This window comes from Nicotiana tomentosiformis, chromosome 9 (assembly GCF_000390325.3).
Source record: "Nicotiana tomentosiformis chromosome 9, ASM39032v3, whole genome shotgun sequence".
NCBI classification, from domain to species: domain Eukaryota; kingdom Viridiplantae; phylum Streptophyta; class Magnoliopsida; order Solanales; family Solanaceae; genus Nicotiana; species Nicotiana tomentosiformis.
The window spans coordinates 10,096,333-10,116,596 of NC_090820.1; the positions used below are offsets into that span (position 1 = coordinate 10,096,333).

Sequence of the window (20,264 nt, forward strand, 5' to 3'; positions counted from 1 at the left end):
ATAATTGACAACTAAATTAAGTTCACAACAAATAAAGAATAGCCATGTAAATAGGAAATAATCACTTGAAACTGCATAGAAGCAGTTCACAAGGCACCAAAAACTCATCTGTTAAATCCAAAAAACGCAACCTATAAATTTGTTTCTTAGCAACTGCAACACTTTTAACAGAATATGCAGCAATTTTCTAAAGTTTCACAGACAATTCCTCTTATAATTATTGTAAGAAAGCATCCATCATAGCAAACAGGGGAAGCAAAAATTTATTTTGAATTCTAGGAGTAGACAATGTAAGTTAAGCTAAAAGTGCTGATTTGAAAGAACATTATTAGTATACCTCAATTAATCCTTGCTTCAATTCTTTTGCGGACTTTCCTATAATCTGCATAGCTTCGCGATTCCAAAGCAATAAAATGACATAAAAGCAGTTCCATCAATAACACGAACTTCAAGTCGATACCTGCAAGTCCAATTTTTTTAATCTTATGCATTTCCTTTTTATATGTTTTAAAACCATATGATATGAAAATTACATGTGACCAACAGAACATTGTTCTTCATTGCATTTCTTACAAAAAAATTTGTTCCCAATTTTGTCAACCTTTTTAGTGCACTTGTTGCATGCCAAGTATGACCATCCTCGTTCAAGTTCCAAATTAACCAATTTTGCAGCAATCCAGTGGGTACATTCCTATTTAAGGAAAAAAATATTGTTCTAAATTAAACTGAGAAAGCATAAAGTAAATATAGCTTGAATACTAAATTTAACTCACTTATGTACACTGAATTAAATCGGTAATAGTTTTAAACGATACAATTCCAGAAAAGAAAACTTTGAACTATATAAAGTTGAATATGTTACCTTTGCATCCGGTAAAATCAACTCAATCGAATATGGTTTTTTAGGATTGAAACGATCCGGCATTTCCCACATTCGAACGACTCTAACTTTGAGATTCCATTGCATCGAGATGCTTGAAATTTGACTGATTTCATGAAGTGTTGTAGCCATATTGGCAGACTATTTCTAAGGCCCCAGAACTATGATTGGCAGACTACTAAGCTCAACAGAGCCAAAGCATGGATAATCAAATGGGGAATTGGCTTCACAGTCGCGATAGTAGTTCTCTGGCCTATTCTTACACTTACTGTGGGTAAGTCTAAAAAATTTAATCCTTCTGCTACTTCAGTGTTAGTGTGAATGCTCGATGATAAATTGGTTGCAAACTTGATAATGCGGGGCAATTTAGCAAGGGATACTTCACATTCTGGGCTGTAATAGCTATTGTATGGGGTACAGTAGGATCAATGGAAAGCTGGGGAACAATCCAAAGTGTGCTTAAACAAATGACAGAGTTATGGAAAAGTGGGAAGACTTAAACTCCAAGCTGAATGCATTTATTATAGCAATGCCTGAAGTAGAGGGTGTATTTACTTGAGAAAGAAAGGAAGCATCTGAATCCGATCGGATTGTTCCTTCACCAAGTCATTGAATTCCCAGAGAAAACAAGTCAATCAGTGTGTATTTGAAGTCCAAAATAAGACAGAGGTGCTTTATACATACTGTCACTTTCTGCAAACTAATGTGACTACAATGATTGTATAAAGTACTATGATTTGGCTTCATGCCCTGAAAATAGTGTGGTTTTGCTTTTGAAAGTACATCATTGTCTTGTTTGAATTTTGTTTTGGAATGTCTGTTTAAATATTGGAAGAACTCAATAAGCCATGTGCCAATTTCTTGGCTATCTCATGTAGGTTTTTTATCTCTAGTGAAATAAATACAGATGGTAGAATGACTTGTTCACGTGACAATTAGCTGCCTAGTAACAAACTGACACATGTCAAAGGATGCCATAGTTTGTGAGAATTGTCATCGCACTTTGAGAGGCCAACAAACATTAGATGAAAGCTTTTTATTAGCAAAAGGTAACATGACCAGACAATATTTCCGATCAGCCTGAAGAGATTTCAAGCCATAAAAAAGCAGCAAATATTTCTACTGAGTTCAAACGTTCTAATAAAACTATGAGTAATCAGAAAGTTGCTTCCATCTAAACAAAAAGATTAACAGGAAATCAGATAGCAACCAATATGTGGTAATGCAGTGTACACCGGATTTACTTATCAGAAGTACATCAAAATTCAGTGTTCAACCATTTAGTGTAATAGACACATGTTTGTGGGGATATAACTCCATTAGGTGAACATTGACTAATCCTACGGCAAGCACCACATGGAATTGAAGCCATTGGCCCTATTGTTTTCGGACCAGTCCCTAAAGCTACTCCGCTTGAAGTTCGATAACAAACTGATCCAACAGGAATAGAATGATATTCTCCCAATCCAGTGCTCTTCACCTCTATAATAGCATTGTCTAGAACCATAGAGTTCAATATTTCCGCAATTTGCTGACCGGTGCACTCAACAACTTTCCTTTTCTTCAAGAAGTTGTGGATTCCCTCCACAGTAGCAACTTTCAGCAATTCTATGACCTTGAAGCAAGTGTCTCTGAGAACAGTGATGAATTCCTTATCAAGATTTCCCTCAGAGTACCATGAACCACCAGTCAATTCCTCCGAAGGTTCAAACTCAACAGCCATGTAATGTTTCTTTCCCTTATTTTGGATATTCACAACTTGTTTTATCAACTTCTTTTTCACGAGTGCTGTCAGGGATTTATCCACAAGAGTTGGTGGGAGGTTTGCCTCCTTTTTCACCTCTGCCACCCAGATGCCCAGATTCTTTTTATTTTTGACCAGACTGAGCACTACACATTCAGCATCTGGAAGTCCCCGAGTAGGTGAATCCAAGTCTGGTCTTTTTCGCTTCATGGCGGCCGCTTCCCTTGATCGACTCATCTCTGAGAGCATAAAAAGAGCAAATAAAGAGATGAATTTTGCCTTGGTTCTTATCACACTAAAGTGGCATGGAGAAAACAATAATTCCAGTTCAGATTCATGTAGTAACTAGGAGTGAGAGCAAAATCAATTCTCTCCAAATAGTCAGTCATGCCACCAAGATCCCAAATCAACAAATGCAGAAACACTCTATTTGAACTCTACGACATTTCTATTCCAACTATAAAAAAAACAGAGTAAGATGACTTTTTTTAATGACCGAGAAATCCGCCCGGGGCCAACTGTTATGTTGAGAATGAAGGCATCATTTAAAACAAAATGTGGTATTCCTCTCTCACTACTACTTTTAAACTTTATGAAACAAATCAACCAAAATCAATTAACATCATCTGTTAATTCAATTTAACCAAACGGACGACTTACAGCAATGATGCATCCAAAGAAAACCAATATTATAACATGAAACAAGATTAGATGACGATTAATAAAAGCAAACAAACACTTAAATTTTATATTGATTTAACAGTTAAACACATCACATAATCACACCGATAATTCAAAAATAAGAAACTTAGTCGAAATATTGATAGGAGAAGGGAAACAAGCTTAGATATGTTTTCTTCTTATATTTACCAAAGTTAACACATTAAAGCTTGCACCGAAATATGGTAGGGTCATACATCGAATGATTTAGTTTAGTTTTAAGAAATATCAGTTTAAATCTTCAAATTCAATCAACTTCAGATAAAACAACAAAGTCAAACGAGTGGAAAATGGCAAACCAAGCATTACAGATTCATGACACCATTTTTATTAAAAAAAGTGATTACATCATATCTGGGAAGAAAAAGTACCTAAATGGCAAAAATTGGAGTAGCAGAATCAAATGGAGGCAACGACAACTACCATTGGAGCTCAGCCATATTAATCCAGCAGCAACAAACAGTATTTAAGCCAAAACCACGCTTAGAAGCCCCCCCAAAAAAAATGGAAATGAACAGCGAGCGTTGAACCATTGAGAATCTCTTTTTTTTAATTTATCTTGTTTTCTTTTGTTCTTGTTTTGAAGTTTTCGTGTGTTTCTATCTTCTTCTCTTTTTTTCGATTTCCGACTTTTAATTGATCTCTGAGATTGTGTTCAAAATCGGACCATGAGAGCATGTGTGTGAGTGTGAGGAATGTAGGCGAACCCTAGGGAGTGAAGAAGAAGAGTGTGGCGGCTAGGGTTTGGGTGTATTTTGAGAGAGGGAGGCTGTTTGGAGATGATGGAGAAAAGAGGGGCGGCTAGGGTTTTTAGGAAGGGGGGAAGGGATCCGTCTGTTAGAGAATGAAGGGGGAATTATTTTTAGTGAGGGACGAAACGACGTAGTTTCTATGTTAAACTACGTCGTTTGGGTGGCCTGGGAGGGTTGTTGGACCGGGTCAGGGATTGGGCTTGGGCATAATTAAAGTAATTGGGCCATCCGATTTTTGCTTAGCCCAATTCAGATGTGAAAGCCTAAGAACCCCCTTTTCTTTTCCTTCTTTATATTTTGCAATGTTAGCCACTTTAGTTTAATCCAATTGGTATGGCTAAATTATTTATCTATTTTACCTAAGAATTGACTAATGACTTAATTAATTAACTAACCTAAGAATGTATTTTTTTATTTTTAGTTATTTAAATGATGCACTTAACAATGTAATTAAATCCTAAAATGCAATTTAAAATCTAAAAGGCTATGAAATTAAAATTTGAATATTTTTTATGATTTTTATGATTTACGATATTTCTAACATGCATAAACAATGCGAATAAATGCAAAATCAAATAAAGAAAAACTCCTAAAATTCATAAAAATAATTAAAATTATTTTTTAGGAGTAATTTCCTATGTGGGGCAAAAATTAGATGCTCACACTGACAAGCAACCCAGTCTGCATCACGGTAGGCTTTTAATGTTCTTTTATTGCTGCTTGACAATAGAAGTCCTTATCCTGGATGATTCTTGACATATCTAACAATCCTTGTAGCAGCTTCCATATGAGAGTTCTTAGGTTGCTGCATGAATTGACTCGGTGTTTGTACACTGAATGCTAGGTCATGTCTTGTCATGGTTAGATAGATTAACTTCCCTATCAACCCCTAATAATCCCCTGGGTCCGGTAACAGCTCATCTATCTCGCTGCTTGTTATTCCAATGTGATCATCATATTCCTTGGTAGTCAGCTTGGTATTTATCTCCAAAGGTATTGCAGCTGGTTTGGCTGCACCAAGTCCAAGCTCTGAGATAAGCTCCAGTGCATATTTTCTTTGATGCATAAGGATGCCTTTCTTAAATCTTGCAAATTCTATACTCAAAAAATACCTTAATTCCTCTAGGTCCTTCATCTTGAAAGCCTTTTGCAATGTTGTCTTAGTGTCTTCAATTAGTTTCAGTTGAGAACCAGTAATTAACGTGTCATCTACATAAACTAGTACCACTGTTGTACCTTCTGTAGTTCTCCTTACAAACAAGGAATAATTATTTTGGTTTTGAATGAAACCAAATGTGTAGAGCTTCAGTAAGCTTCTCATTCCACTGCCTGGAAGCCTGCTTAAGGCCATATAAGGATTTAAAATTCTAGTATCGCCTCCAATATTGTCATTAGAAGCCTCAGAAAAAGAATCATTGTAGTTATTATACAAGCGAGTTAAAATAATTACCACATCTTCAGAATTCAATCTTCCCAACAAAGAACCAAATGCATCGGTAAGAATAAAGTTCACATACTTCATCTTGTATCTAGGATCCAACACTACAACAACAAGCAATAACATATTCATATCCCCAAACTTACCCCAATATTTCTGAAGCTTACTTTTCATTCTTTCCACCATATCATTCAAAATACGATCATCATTTTTGGTATACTTTATAATAGCATTTCGAAGATTGAAAAATTCATGGAAGAAAGAGTTGGAAGTAGCATATAAACTGCCTGAAAATTTTAAGTTGTATGATAGAAAATATTAAGAAACTTGATAAAACTTTAACATTCTTCCAGTCGTCTGCAAATGGATTTTCTCTTAAAGCACTTATTTCTCGACAATACTTTTGATACTTATGGTCATCCACATATATTTTTGTAAAGGCTTTTTCAAATTTTAGAGTTGTATCTAATATTGTATATGTGGAGTTCCATCTTGTTTCAATATCAAGACTCGCAAGACCATGAGTATCTATCTTAGTTTTCTCAACAAATTACTTGAAAGATGCAAACCTTGAAGGAGAAGACCTAACATATTTCACCGCATTTCTTACACGAAAAATAGGCTTAATTTGTTCATCTAACCTATCTTTTACAATCAAGTTCAAAATATGAGCATTGTATCTAACATGCAAAAACTCATTTCCAAGTATTACCCATTTCCAATCATCAATACGGAACTTCAAATGTTTAATGGTATCATCATTAGCACTTGCATTATTCAAGGTCACTGTAAACAAGTTCTCAATGCCCCAACCAAATAAACATGCTTTAATTCCCTTTGCGATAGTCTCACCTTTGTGATTCGGTGTTGGAAAAAAGTTCAAAATTTTCTTTTATAAATTCTAATGATCATCTATCCAATGTGCAGTGACAACCATATAAGTTAAGTTTTGGAGTGATATTCATGTATCACTAGTGAGACATACATGTTGGTTCTTAATAAGATTTTTAAGTTTTTCCTTTTCTTCATGATAAATCCTCAAACAATGTCTAGAAATAGTTACACGAGAAGGTAATTCAAAATTAGGTAAGGCTTTAGCCATTAATTTCTTAAATCCTTCTCCATCAACAACTCTAAAAGGTTGTTCATCAAGAATTACAAATTCGACAATCGCCCTCCTAATGTCATCCACATTATATATTACCCTTTCAGTAGCACCCGAACCACCTTCTAGCCACCCTTATTTGATAGGTTTTAATGTTGATTGTCTCTTATCAATGACTCTAAAGGGAGATTTGTGACATGTAGCATTTAAATACGACCATAACATAGTAGTCTCATTCTTGCTACCTGCAGCAAATATTTTAGGACAATAATTGTATTTTGCCTTACATTTATCTCTTTTAGCAATAAATTTGGAGAAGTGATTCCAAATCTCGGACGTCTCTCTGCCACTATTCCCAGATTTAGAATTTTCTGATGGAGTCGTTCTTTTTTTCTTCTTAGGAGGAGTGCATCGATGAGGAGTATCTTTACTTTGTTGTTGAGCTGCCACTGGCGAAGGATTATTGACAACCACCTCTGCATCTGCTCCAGAAGTTGTAGTTTCCATTCTTAGAAAGAGTTCCTGCAAATAGAACATATTCAGTTACTATTTAACTCATGGACTTTACCTTCGCATTCTGACACCAAATGACAGATGCAAAGACAATTTCATTTATGTTTTGCTTCTCATTGATGATAGTTTTTAAATTTATTGATGTAACAACCACTGGAGGAATCTACATTCTTAGAGGACGTGGAGACTTGAATGTCCTTTGGACTATCTATAATGACCTCGAATTTACACCAGCTCACACGCTGAGGAACAAAATCGCATAACAATAAGAAATACATCACTCTTAATTTTACATAGTCCATATTATTTAATCAAATGATTCAAAATATAAGTAAAAAAGTTTCAATATCTTTTTAAGTAACAGTCAATTACTCATGTTAATCATCTAAGATAAATAAAATAAATAAATAAATTCTACAATAGGGAGGAATACAACATATTTGCAAAAAAACTCGCTAATCGAATAAATAAAAATCTTAGTTAATTGGGAAAAAGCAAGGCGTATGTATGCAGCTAAAAGAAAACATGTAAAATGAGAAAGGGTAGAGCCTTACTGATGAGAGCAAAAGAGAGTTGATAGGGTTTGAGCTAATTTGGGGTTTTTGGAATGGAACGATAAGGTTTCTTGCTTTTGGAGAAGAGGCAAAATGATTTTAATTGTTTAAATATTTTAGAACAACTTTAGGACTAGTCTAGTTCTGCTTTAGGACTAGGTTTTGGTTTGGGCTCAATTATTCTTTTATGGGACAGACAAAAATAAATATTTACATGGGCTATAAAACCAACTTAAAATATTATGCTAAATACAGAAATGATAAAAAAAATTAAGAAATATTTATAACTTACATTCTAATAAATATTTTTATCTATCTAATATATAAAATATGTACACATGTAATGTCGGGTTGGTTTGGTTTCGATTTGACTTTTTTTAGTTAATACCAAACCAACCCTATTATGACCGAGTTTTATTTTTCAATACCAAACCAAGTCAAACCAAACCACTAGTCGGGTTTTTTTCGGGTTGACTCGGATTTTTGGGATGGTGCGGGTTATCGGTTTGGTTTGTACACCCCTACCCACAAAAGCTACAAATAGGTAGGAAGGGTAATTAGTTTGATGGATAGCAAAGTAAATAGGTAAGCAAGAGTAATTAGCTTGATTTTTATAGGTAATTATAGAGTTTCCCCTAATGTAAGTGTAGGTTAAAATATACTTTAAATTTTTAATTACATCGAATAAAAAAAATTAAAAGTTTAGGTAGTATTTGCATTTTGTTCCTTCTTGTTTGCTACTGCCTGCCATCTTCATTAAAGCACTATTAAACTTGTATTTCTTGCACTATATACAAATTTTATTGATAGTGCGGTGAAATCTTATCTTGTACTTTGTATTTTGGGCATTTGTACATTCTAGGATGAGATTTTTTTTTTACTCTCTATCTAACTCAATCTAGTTCATTTGTTGGTTGATTTGTGAGATGATCCAAGTTGAGATGATGAATTCAAACACTATTTTAATCTCTTGTTTGCCTGTACACAAGTTTGTATTAGTGTTAAACTAAGAACTAAATTTAATAACTCAATAAGTCGTATCATAGTGAAGTGACTTGTACGAAGGTAGGACCTCTTCAATTTTAGGGAGGTCATGAATCTCCGAAGTTTGTGTTATGTATTTTTACAAAGATATGAATTAAGTTGTTACCGTTCATATTTTGTAATTCAATGGTAAAACTCTTAATACTTGTATCCCATAAACATTTAAGATTCGATTCATAGTACTACTACTACTCGGCCCTCGCCAGAACTTTTACCTTCTATTTTGGCTTGCTGCTGCACTTTGCAGAAACTAAGTTTCAATCTTCTATATATCAGGAAATGTCGAACACCCATCTCTTCAAGTTGACTTCTCCAACCAATAGATCATACGTGGATTTTCTTTCTTGTAAAGATCTCCATTAACAAGATACTATAGTTGTAGCCTGTAACATCTCTCACGGTTAACACTAAGCCTTCTGATCTGTATTTTGCAAGCATTCATCATATATTTTTATCAACAAAAGATAACAAAATATCTTATCTTTCTATTTAATTAATAAAATATGACACTAATTACACTGAGATAGATTATGTTGTTCAACATAAATAAAAAGGACTTGAGATTATGTAGCCAATAGTGCCTAACGTCTTGGTTTGTGCTATCATTTTATCTGTTGTCATAAGTTTGGATATACCAAAGTCACTGACTCTTGCAACCATGTCTTCTTCATCCCAAAGTATGTTACCTGGTTTTAGATCACAATGGACGACAACAAAAGAATGACCTTCATGCAAATATTCCATTGCAAAAGCCACACCAATCATGACCTTCAATCTTTGGATCAAATCCAAAAACTTGTTGTGAGAGTAAAGCAATGCATCGAGGTTTCTATTTGGCATGTACTCCAGCACCAATGCTTTATAATCGAGATTAGCACAACTACTTATTACCTTAACAAGATTTCTATGGCGCAAAACCTCACACTCCAAATCAAAACCTTTAAGATTTGGAATGTTTAGAAGGCAGAGTTCCAGAAAGCTCATTAGCTATAACTGCAATTATTTTCAAGCCGGAAATGTTGTAGAAAGATCTAGGAATTTTACCTGATATTTTCTTTGAACCAAGATATATTTCTTTCATATTAACAAGATTTCCAAATTCTATATGAATTTTTCCATTAAGATTATTGGCACCAATATCCATCATCACCAAAGTAGATAAACTCCCCATAGAAGGTGAAATTACCCACCAAATCGTTTTTTATTCTTTGAATTGCTGGCAGATTTTGAATTTCACTTGGAATATTTTCTGAAAATTTATATCAGATTTTTGGAGTTGTTAGCCAAATTGTTATTTTGTAGTATAAAGAAACTAGACCAAACTATATTATTGTTTAGTTATTCCAAGAAAATGTACAGGCAGGGACTTGTGGAGTGGAGATAATTAGTACCAGTAATGGAATGGTTGGGACTTTCTGAGGTGAATGGGGAACCTACTAAGTCTTTAGATATTGCAGCCTACAAGGTGACGTATACAGGGAGATTTCTTTTTGCAATTGCTATATATGGAGTATTTGAGTCGGGGCTTAAATGGACTGAAAGATGAAAAAGAGTTTAAATTTCATCCCAAATTAGGCATCACTCACTTAAGTTTTGCAGATAATCTTCTACTCTTTGCCAAAGGAGACAGTAAATGTATGCACTTGCTACATGACAGATTTGGTATATTGTCAGCTGCTTGTGGATTAGAAGCAAAATTGGCTAAAAGTTGTGTGTATTTTGGGGGTATGGATAATTATGAGATAAGGAAAATATTGCAGACTGTGATATGTAAAGGAGAGATTTCATTTAAATACCTGGGGATTCCAAGAAACTGAACTTGGTGCAGTGGCAACCTCTCATTGAAAAGATAGTGACAAAGATATTATCATGGACTGCAAAAAAGTTTTCTTGTGCGGGTAGGACTCAACTGTAATTTTTGGTATACAGTCAGTCTTATTGGGCACAACACAAGTGTTCATTAATCTACCTAAAATGCACTTCAAGTGTCTGATGTATCATAATACTGCTCGACCAAGGGCAATTTTTTCTCTTCTCTAATGTGGTTATAGGTGCTGGGAAGGTAACTCATAGTGGACAGATTAGAGAAGTGGGGGATAACAGTTGATCCAATATGCTCAATGTGTAAAACAGACAAGGAATCACTTATTCAGTTTTGCTGAGAGTTTATGGGTTCATTAAGTTGATGCAATGGCTTCAGATATAACACTCACCTAGGAATAATTTGAATCAAATACTCAAGATAGTTTATGCAGAATATATCCAAACTTTGTGGACTGAAAGAAACACTAGAATCTTTGAGAAGAAAGAGAAACGGATCAACGACATTGCAAAGAAATTGCTTTGTGTGAGAGCAGAAGGAGCATATTACAAGGGCTGAAATTCTAGGCTACAAGTTCATATGATTTCTGTGAGATAAAATACTGCAGATGTTGTAGATGTTTACTTGTTTCAGTAATGTTCGATTTTTTTTAAGAACAACAGACTGTGTTTGGTCTAGCCAGGTTTGTAAATATATACTTGGTGATTAATAAAATTTCTAATCACCAAAAAACATGATGTACATGCAATGAACGTATTGACCATATTTGGTTTAGTATTTAGTATTTTGTCAGCAAAAATGATACTAAAATAGATGGATATCAGTGTGGATATCCTACACTATAGTTTATTCTAACACAAGAACCTTATAAAATCTGGTGGTCGTTATAGTCTTAGTATTTAGTATTTTGTCAGCAAAAATGCTACTAAAATAGATGGATATCAGTGTGGATATCCTACACTACAGTTTATGCTAACACAAGAACCTTATAAAATCTGGTGGTCGTTATAGTCTTTTGTCTGTTTGACTTAGAAAAGTCCTATGAAGCAGCAATTTCCCTAAAGCTTTTCTTTTCTATTTTTTTTTCCAGAAATAGAGCTTAAAGAGTCAAATTAAGTAAGTACTAATTAAATATTAATTCTTCAATCGTAAGAACAAGGAAATCCATTTGTTTTTTCTTTCCTCCTTGTAACTTGGCTTGGCCTAAGAAATTGACTAAAGGCTAGTGGTAGGCAAGACTCAAGTACATTCAAGATTTTAACGTAATGAGTAACCGAATCCACTTTCAACGCTCTAGGCAAGAATGTAGTTGCAGAAGGTGTTTAACCAAAAAGTATAATTTTCGGTTAAACCTTTATATTTATGTAATGATGTGTTAAACCTAGTTAATAATAATATTTCTAAATGCAGATCTTGAAAATACGGATAATATAGGGTTGATCCAGTGGGGAGCTAATGATATTGTGCATTAAATATTCCAAAAGCATGAGCAATAATGGAGGAGTAACTAGCAATAAATAATAATAAATGACATTTAAGTAAATAGAAGGAATGATTCACCCAATAATGAATGACTTAGATGATTGTTCCTCCTCACAATGATGCGTGATAGATAAATCCCAGAATGTTCGAAATATTTTTGGATCTGATGGATGTTCCTTCTTCGTCGACCGACGGGAGGGGTAAAGGCATTGCCGAGGACGGCTATGAGACGGGCTCTAACCTTGACGCCGAAGAGGTGAGGATGATGGGGGAAGGGTTCACCTGGCTTGAAGTGAGATTGGAGGGGTCTACGCGGACCATTGCGGTCCCAATGGATCGAGACTTGTTGGTCGATACGGAGAATGTGGTTCCTTTGCTTGGTCCCCTCTGTTCCGGCATGGAGGGTAAAACCCGCGAAAAGCTGGATGATGCTACCTTATCAAGGAGCATAGCCGGCCTCGCTCTCAGGGTAAGCTTTTTGATTTCTTTTGTTCTTTTTTCATCAATTTTTAGGCTTCGTTCTTACTCACCATTTTATTTTTCTTCCTTTTTCAGACTGTGACTTTGGAGATTGAAAGCGCTCGAAGAGAGGAGAGGCATAAGGCTATCTTTCTGAAGGTGGAGCGAAAATATCGTGAGTACCGTGGCAAGTACCGCGAGATCTATAGACGGTTCGGTAAGTGCGGCAATTTCCAGACTCTCCGAGATGAACTGAAGGAGAAGGTTAACGAGTTGGTAAGAGTCATCGGAAAATGCAGTGTTCTTGAGGGGGCGCTAAGGGATAAAGAAGAAGAACTTGAGGTGAGCAAGGGGGTCGAGGCCCAATGTGGCGATCTTCAAGCCCAAGTTGTCTCGCTGCACGTCGAGCTCGAGGAGTATCAAATCAAAGCAGACGCTCTTAGTGGCAAGGTCGCTGAGAAGGCAGCGGATCTAGAGAAGGCGGAGTTGGCCCGGTTGGAGGCTTCGATAAAAGTAGAGGCTTTGGAGATCGTGATCCGCATTCTTTATTCTGAGCGGGAGAGTACCTTGGAAACGCCAAACTCAGATATGAGCGGTTTGATGAACGGATAGGGGAGATGGAAAAAGAAGCTTCAGTCCTTTGTGATCGAATTGCTGCTCTCGAGGTCGAGAAGGCACAATTATTAGCCTAATCATCTTCTTCTCACACTTCTGTGTTTCCTGATGTTCCAAGGGATTTGTACGAGGAATCGATTCACGTCGAAGCCCAGCTATATATATTTAGAGATCTGCGGGAACTGTTTCAGAGGCCGTCTTCGAGGATGCTCGTGTTAAGGCATGTAGAGCTCGAGTTGCTTGTGGCTACGATCCTTCTACACCGGAGGCCGGTGATGACTAGGAGGATGCATGCGTGGATCGGATTGAAGAGGACGCCTGGTATCAGAATGATAAGGCGATCAAGTTTATGGCGTTGTTGGGCCAGGCGGCGATTAGTAGTTTTTCCTTTCCTTCTTTTTTATTTAGCTGCCGGCTTGTGCATTTTTTGTGGGCGTCTTTTCAAGCCTTTGTAAAACATATTCTAAGTATGAAATACTAGTTCTGTTACTCGTACCTGATTCTTTTTCTTCTGTGCGAATTTGTATGCTTTTTGATTTTGTTGCTTGGTTGACTTAGTCGTAATAACTTAGCTCAAGTAGGTTGAACGGGGTTGAAACAAAACCTAGGTTTGATAGTTGCCGAGGGCCAGTAGGTGTTAGTTCGAACAAGGTCAAATATATCGTATGTTTATTTAGGGCCAAGGGCCAATTAGATGTTTATTCATACGAGGTCGAATACAACCTATACTTGATTATAGGCCGAGGGCCAATTAGGTGTCGATTCGAACGAGGTCGAATATAACTGATACTAAGTTATGGCCGAAGGCCGATTAGGTGTTGATTCGAATGAGGTCAAATATAACCTATACTCAGTTATGGAAGAAGGCTGATTAAGTGTTGATTCGAACGAGGTCGAATATAATCGATACTTAGTTATGGCCGAAGGCCGATTAAGTATTGATTCGAACGAGGTCGGATGTAACCTATACTTAGTTATGGCCAAAGGCCGATTAGGTGTTGATTCGAACGAGGTCGAATATAACCTGTACTTAGTTATGGCCGAAGGCCGATTAGGTATTGAGGCGAACGAGGTCGAATGTAACCTATACTTATTTATGGCCGAAGGCCGATTAGATGTTGATTCGAACGAGGTCGAATATAACATGTACTTAGTTATGACCGAGGGCCAATTAGGTGTTGAGGCAACATTACTTTGGCTGTATGTTTGGAGAAAATATGATTAAACTTCATGCACTTGTGCTTTGTTCATACACTTGGAGAAATTTACATATTTTTCGGGCTGGCATTCCAGTCCCAGTTTATCTAGTCCCTTCATTGGTCAACCTGGAGAAGAATATTGAGAGGCTGGGCAATGAACTAGCTGTCTTGCGCCTCCGACGGTGTGCACTTCAATCCTGAAGTGTCCCTTTTATCTCCTCGTTAAAAACCTCCTCGAGAAAATCCTAATGGGACAAAACTCAAGTGAGGGAAAAAAGTACGACTTTGGGGATGCTTCATCTTTTAAAAGTTGAAGTACTTGAGGTGTGTAATATTATAGTTGTTTGTTAGTTTCTTTCCTTCCATTGTTTCTAGTTGGAATGACCCTTTGTTCGTTGTTGCTGTGATTTTGTATGAGCCGTCCCAATTTGTTCTTAGTTTGCCTTCCCATGGGTCTTTACTTGCTTGTGTTATAGCTTTAAGCACATAGTCCCCGACTTGAGTGGGTTGATCTTTGCCTTTTTGCTGTAATAGCGTTCTGCTTGTTGCTTTTGGTCGACTATTATTATGTAGGCCATATCTCTTCGTTCTTCGACTTCATCGAGCTCCTACCTTCTATTGTCATCGCTCCTAGGTCCGCTTTCGTGGGAGTATCTTAGGCTGGGCTCCTCGACCTCGACTGATATTACTACATCAGTCACATAGACTAATGAGCATGGCGTCTCTCCTGCGCTCGTCTTTGGCGTTGTTCCGTAGGCCCAGAGTGCTTCTGGTAATATTTTCGGCCATAGCCCTTTGGTGTCTTCGTGTTTTTTCTTCATGATGTTCAGTATCGACTTGTTGGAGGACTCCGCTTGTCCGTTGCCCATAGAGTGATATGGCGTTGAGAGTATTCTTTTGATATGCCATTTTTCAAATAATTCAACGACCTTTTTTCCTGCAAATTGTGGTCCGTTATCGCAGCTAATCTCTTTGGGGAGACCGAACCGGCATATGATGTTTTTCAATATGAAGGCGATAACTTCATGTTCGCGTATTTGGGAGAATGCTCCTTCTTCTACCCACTTAGAGATATAGTCAGTTAAAATCAAAAGAAATCGTATGTTGCCTCTCCCTGCTGGGAGAGGGCCCACGATGTCCATTCCTCATTTGATGAACGGCCAAGGGGAGGTGACTGAGTGGAGGTGTTCGCCTGCTTGGTGAATCATTGGGGCATACTTTTGACATTGCTCGCACTTTTTCACAAAATCAACGGCCTCTTTTTTAATGGTGGGCCAGTAATATCCTGCCCGTATGAGGCATCTGACCAAAGCTCGATTGTCGGAGTGAGCTCTGCGATGGCCTTCGTGGATTCTTCAAGGACTCCCCACATTTGATTTGGGCCTAAGCATTTCGCTCGAGGGCCGCCATACGTCCTCTTGTACAAGTCGTTATGGATGATGTTCTACCTGGCTGCTTGCATTCGCAGTTTCTTGGCCTCTATTTTATCATCTGGAAGTACACCATCCTGCAAATATGTAACAATACAGTTGCGCCAGTCCCAAGTCAGGTTTATGGTTCGTACCACGATTTGATCTATCGATGAGTTGAGGATGTGGACCACATTTCTTTCTCCGATTGTAATGTTTTTGGTGGTGCGAGGTCGTCTGCCTCGGTGTTCTGTGCTCGGGGGATCTGGTTGAGTTGACATTCGCTAAACTCGGCCAGTAGGTTACAGATCTCGGTCTGGTATTTCTGTAACCTTTGTTCTTTGATCTGGAAAGTCCATGTGGCTTGGTTGACAAAGAGTTGGGAATCATGACATAGTCTTAACTGTTTCACCTCGTATTTGAGTGCTACCATTAACCTGCAATTACGGCGTCATACTCGACCTCGTTATTAGTCATGTCCGGGCACCTTATGGACTGGAGAATCACTTTGTCGGTCCGAACTTCGAGTACGAGTCCCAATCCGGACCCTGACATGTTAGATGCGCCATCAGTGTACATGACATAGAGGTACCGTATTTGGGGAGAAGCGTGGGCGGCTTCCTTTTCGACTTCGAGCATTATTCTTGCGCTAAAGTTGGCGACGATATCAGAAAGGACTTGTGACTTTATCGTAGTTCACTCGGGAAAAGTCATGACTACCGAGATGGAGTGGATACTGGAAGTATGATCCAAGCTTTCGTGAGGCTACGACCAAAGCCGTGGCTAATTTTTCGAGGTGAGGGTACCTTGTCTCGGCATCGATTAGTGTTTTGCTAATGTAATAAATGGGAGACTGCATACCTTTATTTTCTCGAACTAGGACCGCGCTCACAGCTACTTCCGATACAGCAAGGTAGACGAGGAGGCGTTCCCCTGACTCCGATTTTGAAAGTAATGATGGCGACGATAAGTAAGCCTTCAATTCCTTCAGGCTTGGGTGCACTCAGAGTCCATTGGAGGTCGTTATCCTTTTTGAGTACGTCAAAGAATTTGTGGCACCTATCAGATGATCGTGAAATGAACCTCGAAAGGGCGGCGATACAACCAGTCAACCTTTGAACCTATTTTTTGGTGGTCAAGTGCTCTGGTATACCTTCAGTGGCTTTGATTTGGTCGGGGTTGACCTCGATACCTCGTTGTGACACTAGGAAGCCCAAGAATTTTCCTGAGGCCACACCGAACGCTCACTTTTTGGGGTTTAGTTTCATCTCGTATTGCCTGAGTATGTCGAAGGTTTCTCTCAAGTGGTCGATGTGATCTTCTTTTCTTTTGGATTTGACCAGCATGTTGTCTATGTAGACTTCCACTATTTTACCGAGTTGGTCTTTGAACATCCTCGTCACTAGCCTTTGGTAAGTTTCCCCTGCATTTTTCAGCCGGAAGGGCATGACCCTATAGCAGTACGTCCCTTGATGGGGTAAAGAAAGTGGGTTTATCCTTATCCTTATCTTCCATGAGGTTTTGGTTATAGCCTGAGTAGGCGTCCAAGAAGCTCAGTAGTTCATGCCCGGCCATTGCGTCGATGAGTTGGTCGATGTGAGGTAAGGGGAACGAATTTTTGGGGAATGCCTTGTTCAAATAAGTGAATTCTACGCACATACTCCATTTCCCGTTCTTCTTTTTCACCATGACTACATTGGCCACCCATTGGGGATATTACGAAGTTGAACTTACGTCTAACCTGCATGACCGGAGGATGGGATGGGTCGACGTTCAACTTTTGCATGGCAATTTCCTTTGGGATACTTAGCATATCTGTATGGCTAAAAGCAAAAAAGCACGTGTGAGTAGTTAAGAATTGACGAAATTTACCTGGTTCTTGAAGCTTGCAGCCGATGTAAGCCTTCTTGGTGTGGTCGTTGCCATCTAATTGAACTTGGGATCTAGGTCTTCTATGGTCGATTCCGCGGCTTCAACCGCGTCGGGGTATTTGATGACGTCCTCGTTTGACCTCGATCCTGTTGATTGCTATGCCTCTTTTTCTTTGTCCTTCGCTTGTTGAGTGACCGTACAGTCTAGAGCGATGCGGTAGTATTCCCGGGATGTGCGTTGTCCCCCTCGTATACTGAATATTCCCCATGGAGTTGGGAATTTGACGACTTGGTACAAGCTGGAGGGGATCGCTCTCATAGTGTGTATCCATGGTCGCCCTATTATGCTGTTGTATGTTGTGTCTTGGTCCATGATATGGAATGTGGTTTCTAGAGTGACTCCACTGGCTAGGACGGGGAGTGTGATCTCGCCTAATGTTCGCTCAACTGCATTGTTAAAACCTGTTAGCGTGATGCAGCGGGGCACTATCTTATCCTCGAGTTTCATTTGTGAAAGTACTCGAGGGTGGATAATGCACGCGTATCTTCCATCGTCTACCATAATGTATCTCACATCGGTATCTAAAATTCGTAAGGTGATAACAAGGGCATCATAGTAAGGGAAAGTCAAACCGTTGGTATCCGACTTATCGAAGATGATACTTTCTTCGAGTTCTTCATACCATTCATGGGTGATTGGCAGTTTGAGCTTGTGGGTTGTGGTGAATTTCACACTATTGATAGAGGCATCGTCGCTGCGGCTAATGATCATGTGGATGGTACGGGTTGGCGAGGGCGGTTTCGGTGGTTCTTGATGTTGTTCAGGTCCTTTGGAAAAATTGGTCCTTCCTCGATCGCTCAGTAACTCTTTGAGGTGTCCATGTCGTAGCATGTTTACGACCTCATGTCTTGGAGCGATGCAATCCTCGGTTTTGTATCCTTGCTCTTGGTGGAATTTGCACAGGGCATCTGATTTTCTGGTATTCGGGTCTAACCTCATCTTTTGTGGCCACTTCACCTTAGGTCCGAGCTTCTCCAAGGCGTAGACTATTTCTGTAGGTGACACACAAAAATTGTGAACGGATAATAAGAGGGGCATACCTCTTTTGTTCCGGTGAGTCCATGTTCTTGATCGGGGTGGGCCCTCTTCGTGTCGGGAAGAGGATGCAATGACGGTTCTGATATATGGTAGATGCCGCTTCTGGTTGGTTCGTGGAGCTGCGAGGTCCCTCCTAATATCATTTCTTTAACTTTTCTGGATTCGGCTCGTACTGAGGTCAGTCGATGGGTCGGCCCATTGAGGTCAACTTCGTCTGCTTAGACTTCAGCACAATACGCATTGTGTATCTCATCCCAAGTCGTTGGGGGGTACTTCATAAGCCGACTTAATAACTTTTTGGTTGCCCTCGAACCATTTCTGCTCAGCCCTTTCTGGAAATTTGCGACGACCGTCCCTTCTTATACATTTGGTAAAGTCATTCTTAATCAGTTGAAGCGGGCGAGGAAGTCCTTCAATACCTCTCCCTAAGACTGTTTGATAGTGAATATGTCGTTTACCCTCGCCTCTGCCTTCTCGGCCCCAGCAAGGACCGTTACGAACTTGTCGGCCATTTCTTCGAATGTTTCAATAGAACGCGTGGGCAGCTATGAATACCATGTTAATGCTCCTCCAGTGAGGGTCTCGCCGAGACTTTTCAACAAGACGGAGGATACTTGTTCCTTGGCGAGGTCATTTCCTTTTACGGCGGTGACATAGTAAGTCTCATGGTCTTCGGGGTCAGTTGTGACATCGTATATTTTCAGGTAAGGTGCCATTTTGAAGGTCTTTGGTATGGCATGTGGGGCAGCATCATCACTATACGGCTTCTCCACGAACCGGCAGGTATCTCTCTTCGGCCAGAGCTTAGGAGCGCCCGGTATTTTATCGACCCATTCTTGGTGTTCTCTCATGTGGCCCCTAAGTACCTTGTTCTCATTTTCCATTTGCTCTATCTTTTTCAGGATAGCCGCGAGAGTGTCGTCGCCTGCATTATTAACAACATTGTGAGTAATACATGTTGTTGCAGGGGGAGGAAGTTGATCATATTGCTTGTCTGCTGGTGGTATGACGCAAGTCCTTGCGCTCACTGTAACTGCGTCCCGAACGAGCTTATGGAGGACGCTGGTTAGCATATCAGTTAGCCAAGCCTCAAGGAGCTTTTTTACTGTTGTTGTTGTCTCATCCGTCATGGATGTGGAGGCTCCCTTACCAAGAGATTTTGTGATGCTACAATGAGGGGGGTGACCCGCCTCGCCTGGGGGGAGGCATTGGGCGTTGCACCCCCGTCCACTACTTCAGAACCCTCATTGATGATGCTCATGAGGTTAGTTGGGAGGTCGCTCATTATTCTCACTCTTTCTTCTCTGTTACCTGCCATGTTAGATCTGTATGTACAAAGGAAGGGAATCTTGTTCTTGGTTTCTTTTTTTTTTTTTACGTCAGCTATCCGTAATAGTTTTAGATCTAGAGAAAACTAAAAATTTAAATATTAAATCTCCACAGAAGACGCCAAATTGTTTGATCAAAAAGTATAATTTTTGGTTAAACCTTTATATTTATGTAATGATGGGTTAAACATAGTTAATAATAATATTCCTAAATGCAGATCTTGAAAATA

General features: G+C 38.8%; 2 protein-coding genes across 2 annotated transcripts; both read right to left on the reverse strand.

Annotated features, from left to right (window-relative positions):
* Nucleotides 1-2,033: 2,033 nt before the first annotated feature.
* Nucleotides 2,034-4,179, reverse strand: LOC104116531 (uncharacterized). Its single transcript, XM_009627408.3, has 2 exons — nt 3,716-4,179; nt 2,034-2,863 (listed from the first exon to the last, which is right to left on the reverse strand). The coding sequence occupies exon 2, from the start codon at nt 2,859-2,861 to the stop codon at nt 2,139-2,141; it is 723 nt and encodes a 240-aa protein (XP_009625703.1). The 5' UTR covers nt 2,862-2,863; nt 3,716-4,179; the 3' UTR covers nt 2,034-2,138.
* A 5,108-nt stretch (nt 4,180-9,287) lies between these two features.
* LOC117281541 (probable receptor-like protein kinase At3g17420) lies at nt 9,288-9,921 on the reverse strand. The gene is made up of 2 exons (XM_033661393.2): nt 9,795-9,921; nt 9,288-9,688 (listed from the first exon to the last, which is right to left on the reverse strand). Exons 1-2 carry the CDS (start codon nt 9,919-9,921, stop codon nt 9,288-9,290), a joined length of 528 nt encoding a protein of 175 aa, XP_033517284.2.
* Between the last annotated feature and the right edge of the window lie 10,343 nt (nt 9,922-20,264).

Bases quoted from the DNA above. Each gene is read 5' to 3' on its own strand.
- LOC104116531 (XM_009627408.3), bottom strand. From the start codon at position 2,861: ATGAGTCGATCAAGGGAAGCGGCCGCCATGAAGCGAAAAAGACCAGAC.
- LOC117281541 (XM_033661393.2), bottom strand. From the start codon at position 9,921: ATGGGGAGTTTATCTACTTTGGTGATGATGGATATTGGTGCCAATAAT. The intron at 9,689-9,794 runs GTAAAATTCCTA...CAAATCTTAAAG, and splicing joins TGGTTCAAAGAAAATATCAG to GTTTTGATTTGGAGTGTGAG.